Below are 9823 nucleotides of genomic sequence, written 5' to 3'. Positions count from 1 at the left end.
ACATACAAAAAAAACCCTCCATGGCAAAAGGGGGGGGGGGAGGGAAACAGCATACCAAGGAGATAAATTCTGTCCCAGCTTACCTCTTGTTTTTATGGGTTTTTATAAAAGGGAGCATTGAGAAAATAATTGATCCTATAGCTGCAGCCTTGAGAGGTGGTACAAGTCCGTTCCACCACCCCACCATACTTAATGACAGAACAGGCCCAAAGTACACTGCATGAGCGGGTAAAATCCTAGACTGTACCTGCTTTAGACTCTGTGTGTGTGTGATGCTGTTGAATGCTCTCTCCTCATAGCACCTCCCCTTGCATTTAGTAAATTAGCACAGCGGGGAGGGGGCTATGGGAAACCTCCCCCCCATGAGCTATTTTTCTAATTGAAGGTGTTTTAAATATTTTTGTGGAAGCATTCAAAGAACCAACTTGCAGCCTCGAGACGGTTCTGTACAGAGGTCTGCTGATCATTGTGTGTAACTTGGAGATGGGTGCTGAGCCAGGGATGAGTGCCGGCAATAGCCTTTGGTCCTCTCGGCACCACTTGCACCCCTGCCCCGAGGCATTAACGAACTGTGTTAATTGCTTTGCTCGGGTTGCCCTTAGAGAGCCTAATGCATTTTGCAGACCAGCACGGTTTTTCTTTTTAAATCTACCTCTTCCTGCCCCTGCTGAGAACGGATGAGTCTATCAGTCTATATTTACTTAACGTACAGCCTCACACACACTACCGTTTGTAATCAGGAGAAACCAGGGGTCATTTCGTAGAAAAAGAGGTGCAGGAGCTCATTAGCATAACTTATTAGCATAACTTATTTGCATATGCCACACACCCTGACATCACCGGAAGTGTGTCAGAAGGCAACACCCACCACTCAGGCTCCACTGGACTGTTTTGGATTGCTAGCTATTGGGGGGGGGGGACACGTGCAGATCTGTCCTCACAGAGGAGGGAGAGCTTGTACCTTAAGGCGGGCCGGCGGGGCCCTCTGCAACTTGCCTGGCTGCTTCTTGCTCCTCGTGGCCCAACTGAGGGCTGCTGGGAGCAGGGGGCAGGGCTTGTTGCATGTGCCCGCCCCCTGGGCTCCTTACTGCTGGAGCTCCGCTCCTGTGAGCTCCTGCAGGAAATGACCCCTGGGAGAAACCACCACAAGGGAATGTTTCCCACTGCTGTTTCGGCGTGGTGAAGTTCCCCCTTTGTGGATATGAGATTTCCTCTTGGGAAAATTACTTTAGGAAGCTACGGTTGTGCAAGAAACGCTCACAGCGATCTCAGCACACGGGGTCATCTTGATGTGACCACTTTGTCCAAGACGCACACAAACAAAATCACAGAGATGAATCCGTAACTTCCATGCTGGAAAGAAAACCCTCCCCAGTAACACTCCTCTGTGCCCCCGGATAGCCCAGTCTAGCCAGATCTCATCAGGTCTTGGAAGGTAAGCAAAGTCAGCCCTGGTCAGTACTTGGAAGGGAGACCTCTAAGGAAGTCCAGGGTCGTGATGTGGAGCCAGGCAATGGCCAACCACCTCTGAATGTCTCTTGCCTTGAAAATTCTACAGGGTCATCATCAGTCAGCTGCGACTTGACAGCAAAACCACCCCCCCCCCAAACCACTCCTCTGCTGTGCGGGGTTTGCTCCTGGCTTTCTTCTCGGACAAGAGTGTCTCTTCCCTGACAGACAGAGCACGCATGCCAGCCATGGCTATGACTTCCCTCATTGCCCACAACTTGTTTCTCACTGAATTGGCCAGAATACTGCCTGCTCACCTGTGTCTCTGGATCAACCAGAAGAGCTGTAGATTAAAAAAAAAAAAAAGAATCTGGAAATATGTGCCAGCTAACAGGAGGCATGCCCTGAACCTGGGTAAAAAGCAGATAATCCTGACATATAGCAACTATGGCAGACAGAAACGGAGCCATGAAGGACAGCCAGAATCCAGAAGCCTGACCTACTGCTTGCCAACTGCTGGGTTTCTGTAGCACACCACTACTTCCCCTTTGACCCTAAGCACACTCACTTTTGGCAGGTCTCTAGCCCGTGCTCTCAGCCTTCACACCATAAGGTCCCCGGTTCGAACCTTGGAGACCCCCGCCAAAAATTTACATCCAAATGAGTTCTCCATGTCACCCCCATTAACCTGTACTTCTAATTATCTGGATGCTTGCGGCTTCCTTCCGAGGCTTTTCAAGCCACCGGGGTCGTGCTGAATTTCAGGGTGGGTTTTTTTTTCACTGGGAAATTCAGGGATTGATTCTCCACAGCTGGAAGCATCTCCTGCCGCTGAAGGTGAGGACCTTACAACGGAGATAATGGAAACGCGGACCGGCAGCAGATTGAAACGATTTCCAGCCTGCGCTTTCTGCAGCCGGCCCTCGCCACTCAAGAGCGTGGCAGCTGCTCAAGCCATACAGCGGAGGGCTCTGTAACAGCTCCGTTCCATTAAGCTAATCGAAACCATTCAATCAATGACCCCGGCGCTCCCCCCACCTCCTGCTCAGCTGCGCTCACGCCGGAGCCTTTGGGACAAAGTGCCGATCGTTTCTGCTGCAAGTGCTTTGAAAACTCTTGGCGCAAGTGGACTTTTAAAGGGTTTGGGGGTAGGATGTTTCTGAGAAATGTGCATATTCCTTTGGGAAGGCACTTTTCGGCTTTACATCCAGTTCCAATGCCACTAGCACTGGGGAACTTTACCGGGGCCAGCCTACTGAACGGCCTGCTAAACCCACCCCCTTTCTGCAAGATACAGACTATAATCCACAGTTCTTGGGACAACCCCATCTACTTTGTTGGTAAATCCATTCTGCTCTGTCTAATGCAAGAATTAAAAAACGGCAGAATCTTCTTAGGTTTTGCGGAGACCTCTCCCAATCCCATGGCTTGGTGGAACGAGAGAAACAACCAACTAAGGTGGCCCACCCCTTGCCATAAACACCAGTGGTGCAGCTTTCTCTTCTCTTAGGAGGAAAAAGGAACCTTCAAGGATGATTTGCGTGGTATGTTAAGGATCCGTGCCTGAATCTCATGTTTAGTAAATGTTTACTGTTTAATGGTGAAGAAGCAGCCACTGTGGGGAGGGAGGGAGGGAGGGAGGCCACAGCATCGGGACTGGAGAAGCTTAACCCCTGCCATGCCAGGCCCCTGATAAAACCCCGCCTCTGCTCAAAGCTGCTATCACCACAGCCCCCAGAGAGAAAAGAAAGACAGACCCGTATGAGTCTTTCCCCCCTGCTTGGGCTAATAGTCACTCAGAGGGCAATCTTCTACGGGAAAACAGAATGCAGGAAAATAATCCCATGCTCCAGTCTGGCTGGTTCCATGTCGTGGATCTGTTCCACTAAACCGTGCCATCTTCAGTGACGCAAGGAGCTCTTCTGCTAGCAGAAAGACAGGTTGCTTACCTGTAACTGGTGATCTTTGAGTGGTCATCTGTGCATTCACACGAAGGGTGTGACGCACAGAGACCACGAAGAAGACAGACAGGTTGCTTACCTGTAACTGGTGATCTTTGAGTGGTCATCTGTGCATTCACACGAAGGGTGTGACGCACAGAGACCACGAAGAAGATCAGCCTGTTGTATCAGGGGAAGGTGCTTCCCACTAGTGAACAGATCTGATCACAGATTCCCCACCATAATTTGAAGTGTGGTTCTTAGCAAGGAGGAGGCTTATCCTTCAAAGGCCCCTTTATGTGAGTTTCCACCTGTGCACCTATGATGCTTACGGGCAGGCCTGTGTTTATGCTGCAGTACTGTGGGAGTGCAGAAAATGATCAATCAGTATTCCAGGGAACCAGACCTTTCATTAAAAAGAGGCCTTCTGACTCTAAAGATATGCTTCAAAGTGGGGCGGGGGGGGGGGGGGGGAGGCGTGTGTAATTCCAGACGCCAGACGAATGAATCAGTAAGGTCTCCTCCACTGGTTAGGTGCAGCCCCCCCCCCCCATAGTGGAACGTGCTGAACAAAGTTATAGTAAGTGAAAGAAATGAGTCAAAATGTATGCTAACTGCATAATTTCTGCTGGTCACAAACCAGAGCTTTTTCATGGTGAAGGATCTGGATTGCCTGGGCACCGAACTGTAATTGCTGTCAACACAAAGGTTTGCTTATGGACTTCTTTGGAATGTGGCACCACAGCTGCTTACCAGTCAAGGCAGCTGTGGCCACGTTGAGCTTGTCCTGCAACTTTATTCCCCTTCCTGGCTTCTTGTGGTGTACCAGACAAGTTAGGAAATCAGGTCGTCAGCTGCAGGTTGGGAAATACCAAGAGATTTTGGGGGTGGAGCCTGAGGAGGGCGGGGTTTGGGGAGGGACTTCAATGGGGTGTAATTGCCACAGAGTCCACCTTCCAAAGCTGCCATTTTCTCCAGGTGATCTCTGTCACCTGGAGATCAGCTGTAATCCCAGGAGATCTCCAGCTCGTGCCCGGAGCTGACAACCCTAGGGAAAACACTGGTGGGTTTTAAGACGCCCCAATGGTGTGGCTGTACTGTAAAGTCGCTGTCCTGGAGAGCTACCTCTGGCACCTGGTCATCGAGGCCAGACCAAAGAGGACCAGGAGAACAAGCCTAAAGGCTAACTAATCCATGACCTGCAAGGGCATAGCATGATGCGCCCGTAATTTTTTTTCTGATGTCCCCACAATTAGATAGCTTGTTTATTTTTCTGACTAATGTAACTGCTTGTAAGAAAAGCATCACAGGGCGTGTTGCAGGAAGCGTGGGGAACCTGCTGACCACAGTTTTGTTTACGAAGCCATGTGACTCTGACCAGTGTTCCCTCTAAGCTGAGCTGGTGTGGGCTAGCTCACAGTTTTTTAGCCTCCGGCTCACACAATTTTGTCCTAGCTCGGGAAGGATGGCTCCAGAGCAAACTAATTTATGCAGTCGCCAAATTGCTGGCTCACAACTTTAATGCCAGTAGCTCACAAAGTAGAATTTTTGCTCACAGGACTCCACAGCTTAGAGGGAGCATTGACTCCGACTCACTGCCCGCTTAAATTAGGGGGAAAAAAAGAAGGACGGGCCTCAAGTGACTGCCAAGGAACTGGGCTGAGACAGATACAGACAAACACGAGACCCCCAAAGAAGGGGACCCCGATCCCCTCGGCGGGCTAGAGATTTAACAAAACAGAGGGCAAAAAGGAAAATTGAAACGTAGTTCCACACCTAATGCAAGGTTTGGGGTACATTTCTTGCCTCTTCTGCTGCGTTTTAGGCTTGTCAGCCACGCTGTAGAGAAACAAAAATCATGGAGGGGGGAAAAAAGATTTATGTAAAAAGTGACATCAGAACACGAGTCAATAAAAGTACTTTTAGAAGGTTCCTCCTGGAGCCCAGGAGGAGACAGAATCAGGGACCCTGGTTTTCTGCACACTCTGAACGCGCTGAGGAATGCAGCTTCTGGGGTTAAATCCAGAGAAGCCAACAGATTGTGCTTTGATTTTTTTAAATTAAAAAATAGATTTCTAGCCCTCGTGGGGCCTGGGGAAAAACTTGAAAAAGCAAAGGTGGCATCTGCTAAAAGTTTGAGACTAAAAGAGGGGTCTGTCTGGGTGGGGAGAAACAGACTATTTGACAGCTCCCTGTCCCTACCTGTGGTCCCCGAATGCACCCCGAGTCCTCAGTCCCCCATAACCCTTTTTTTTTAGCTACGCTAGCTTACAATTTGGAGTACCTAGTCTAGTGCCGGCAGCACTGTCTTAAATCGCTTACACACACCCCCTTGACATTTAAGTGAGTTTACATCCACCAAGTCAATTCAGTATTTGCATAACGCAAAATCTGAGTGGATTTATTCTGCACACTTTGCTGCTTTTGGCTTTCCTGGTTGCAGAATGACCGTCAGTAAACCAGTGTCCCTGCATATAGCATGCAACGACAACGCATACGAAGACCTACGAGTCCTAGCGGGCACCCCTCTCTTGGCTATGCGAGACCCAACAGAGAGGCAGGAGGGGGAGATCCACCCGTGTATCATATGGAGTTCCATCACCGTTGGTGGCTCAAAGTTACACTTTCCAGCAGGGTCTGGAGGGCAGTCCTAAAGTTTTCAACTGCACGGGAAATGGAGCAAATAGTACTCTTCAGTGCAAAAGGGTCGCTGTCCCGTGTTCTGCAGCTGACTACGTGTAGGGAAATGATTCTAGGAGCTGAAAGGCAGAAGTCTTTTACCTGTTTAAAAGGCGGGAGGCAAGCTTTTGAAATGGCTGCACTAGCCAAGAGGAATCCTGAAGGTAATGAAAAGCTTTGTGGTGACTAGGGCTCCTAGCCCCCCTCCTCTGTGGAGGCGGGGGCGCCCTGCTCCCTACCACTGACCAACTGGCTGGCTTGGGGGGGGGGGAATGGGGGACGACTTACCAGGAGAAAGAAGAAGGCCCAGGTGGTGTTGCCAGCAACACGGCAATGTCAATTCTGGTGCACACAGGAAATGACAACATCATGATGCTGGCGACATCTGGGTGACACTCTAGTGTTTAGGCAAAAACTCTATGGTAGAAGCCATTTTTACTATAGAGTTTTTGCCCAAACACCAGAGCATCATCCGGGCATCGCAAGTGAGATGTCATCAATTCCAGTGTTGCACCGGAAGTTACACTGCCATGTCATCGGTGATGTCACCTGGCCCCTTCCCCCCCCCCGATTAGCCCCCCCCCCCGGGCTACCAGGAAGGACCTGGCAACCCTAGTGGTGACTGACGAATGAGCTGCCAATACAGGGAAGGGATACTAAACTGACAGCCCTGTTTTCTTTACGCCCCAACTGCATATTTTTTCAAGGTAGTGTCCCTGGACCCAGTTTACACCTGGGTTTATCACTGTTAGAATGACTATGCTGTGCTATCAGAGTTCTTAGACAGTTTTGCTAAGTTGGTACAGAAAGTCTGCAGCATGGGTATGCATGTCTGTTGATACCAAATTAAAAAAAAGAAGCCCGGCAGCACATTAAAAGACTCCTTGAAGGTGTGATGCACACGATTAACATCATGAGCATCCACAAGACAGAACTCGTTTCATTCGATGCACAGAGTGACTCACGAAAACTCAGGCTGGAATAAGGCTCGTTTATTCGTTAAGGTGCCACTGGTCTCCTATTTTCATTTTGCTGCAACGGACCAACGTGGCTACCCCTCTGGATCATATGCCAAATATGTCTATCTGTCCATTCCCATAATCTCATATATAATCAATAGCGCTGGTATTATTGTGGGGATAATATGTGGAAAACAACACTGACCCCTTCTAAATGTCTGCAGAGAAGCGAACTGGGGAAATCATGTATTCAAGTTATTTAATGTAATATTTTCAACTTCTCAATACTGCTCCCTGCCTGGCCATAAAAAAAAAAGAATTGTTCAAAAAATTATTACATGATTTTACAAACTTTCCAGTCATTTCCATCATCTTGACCTCACTGGTACTACCCGTATGAATGGCTGCCAGTAAAGTGAGTGGCTTCTGTTTCTTTTTGCCCCCAGTTGGCTGCAAACCTACAACCCAGCCCCAGTAAATTGGTAACATATCTCTCTTGGCTCGGGAAGTCAAAGCGGGGTAAAGACTTCAATGCAAGTCCCTCGATGATTCTGCACTATGGCTGGATTTCAAGCCAATCTGGCAAAGTCTGGATGACCAAATCGGGGGGTTAACAGGGCACTGAGTGGGCACTGGCATGGCAGCAAACATGCAAATCTGTGCTAATTAGGCTCACAGAGGCTGCTCTGGGTAGTACTCATGTGATCCCAGCAACCACCCAAGATTCAGTCTCCCTAACACATTACTAACAATACGGAACCTAGTCCCGAGGAAGCGCCACACAGGCTATACGATTTACTCGCAGATAGGCACTCGCAGAAAGGCACTGCCCGTGTGGTTTGGACATCTGCCTGGAGCTGATACCAATAATTAGGCCTCTGTTAACGTGCCACACAGTGGGCCACTTCTGACAGCACAATCCAATGCCCTCAAAAGGAACCTGTGGATATACTTGGACTCTGCGATATGAACCTGTGTACCAGTTAAATCATCTCCCGACTGTGCCCCACCACCAGTGAAGCTCACTTGGCAAGGGATGCCAGCCTCCAGGTGGGACCTGGAGATCCCCTGGGATTACAGATCATCTCCTACCTACAGTGATCAGTTCCTCTGAAGAAAATGGATGCTTTGGAGGGTGGACTCTATGGCACTGTACCCCACTTTAGTCCCTCTCCTCCCCAGGCTTTACTTGCCAGTCTCCAGGAGTTTCCCAACCTGGAGCTGGCGACCTACCCCCCCCCCCCCCCCCCCCCAGGTCACCAGGGGGGGCCTGGCAAGCCCACACTCGGGCTCCGTAGAATCCCGAGATTTCTGTGTGGCAGTCTGAGTCAACAGAACTGACTGTCCGAGAAGGCTTGTGACACTCCATCCCTGGTGGCTAAGATTGTGCTGGCAGAGTTGAATGGGCGGTATTTGTACTGAAAATGTCAGCTCTGGCCAAGTCTGGGACATTTACATGTACTGGTTTAATTGATGGCTATTTCATAAGGTGTCCCGGCTTATTCTTCGAAAGAAAGGTAGGATATACTTCTCCTTTCAACAGAGCAGAGGAATGAGAGGACCTCGTGGACACGACTCACTTTCTACCCACCTAGAGCCATGCCACCATTCTGGGCACTGATTTTTCCAATCTTCCCTTTGTCAGTAAATCTGTCTTCTTAACCCCCCCCCTTCCTTTTCCCAGGGAGCAGCAACACAAGGGCCTTTGGCAGCTGCGCCATCTCAGACCTCGTCTAAACCACCGATCTCTGCATTGTTGGATTTGCCTCCTTGGCCAATACAACAACAGCAACAATCATTATTGCTATTAGAGCACTGCACTCTGCAGACCAGGTGGTCCCTGGCCCGAGAGATATCTGGCTGTCCTCGACCATAGCCAGGCTGTTTTCTGCCCCGGCTCCAACCTGGTGGAACTTTCTGCCGAATGACATCCATGCCCAGCAGGACTTATTGTCGTTCCGCAGGGCTCGTAAGGCAGAGACGTTTTGCCAGGCATTCGGCTAAGGGCAGTGACAGTTACCATCCGTCTGGCACTCCTGTTTCTCTGGCATCCCCCACCCCTGTTGAGCAGTAGCACAGTCAGAAGTTTAGCACCATCTACCTAGGAAATTGCTGTATTTTATTGTATTCCAACTGTGAAGTTTCCTTATGAATGTCTTTGTTGTTGTACACAGCCCGGAGCCCTGTTCTTTAACTATGAACTACCCCCACTTTTAAATCTGTGTCTTTCCTAACTTCTCATTTTATAAAAAGACACCGCTTGGACCGTAAATGCGATGACGGTGTTAGTATGAGCTGTCAGGTTTCAGCCCGATCCAGTTTGGGACTCATGACCCACCAGTTTGATTTAATACACTTTTTTTTTTTTTTTAAGAAAAGGAGGGCTTGAGTAATTATGGATTCTTGATTTGTTTCTGTGCCACCTTGGGAGGGGTGATGCTGACGACAAACTACTTCTTGGCACCAATGTTCCCTCTAAGCTGTGGAGTCTCGTGAGCAAAAATTCTACTTTGTGAGCGGCTGGCATTAAAGCTGTGAGCGAGCGAGTTGGCCACGGCATAAATTAGTTTGCTCTGGAGCCGTCTTTCCTGAGCTGAGATTAAAATGTGTGAGCCGGAGGCTAAAAAACTGTGAGCTAGCTCACACTAACTCAGCTTAGAGGGAACATTGCTTGGCACCATTTTTAATTTAAAATTTAATTACTGGGAGAAGGGCACTCTGACACGATATCCTGCCTGACAACTGAGTGCTTCTGCAGAGGCCCTTCTCTGAGAGCCCCCCACTTTCAGAGCTGAA

The 9823-nt window shown here is 49.3% G+C and overlaps 1 protein-coding gene across 4 annotated transcripts in view; it reads right to left on the bottom strand.

Moving 5' to 3' along the window:
- The window catches only part of CUX1 (cut-like homeobox 1), a 238095-nt gene that overhangs the window by 8278 nt on the left and 219994 nt on the right, over positions 1–9823 (bottom strand). For 2 of the 4 annotated variants that reach the window (XM_015408030.1, XM_015408027.1), the window contains one exon: positions 5166–5228. The exons of the other annotated variants lie outside the window; for them this stretch is intronic. In XM_015408030.1, coding sequence (XP_015263516.1) covers positions 5166–5228 — 63 coding nt within the window. The remainder of the gene's footprint in view (positions 1–5165; positions 5229–9823) is intronic. 4 annotated transcript variants of the gene reach the window in all.

This window comes from Gekko japonicus, unplaced genomic scaffold, assembly GCF_001447785.1.
Source record: "Gekko japonicus isolate JY-2015 unplaced genomic scaffold, Gekko_japonicus_V1.1 scaffold1, whole genome shotgun sequence".
Classification (NCBI taxonomy): Eukaryota; Metazoa; Chordata; class Lepidosauria; order Squamata; family Gekkonidae; genus Gekko; species Gekko japonicus.
Note: the sequence above shows the minus strand (reverse complement) of the source record. Positions and strands in the feature narration are given on the sequence as shown.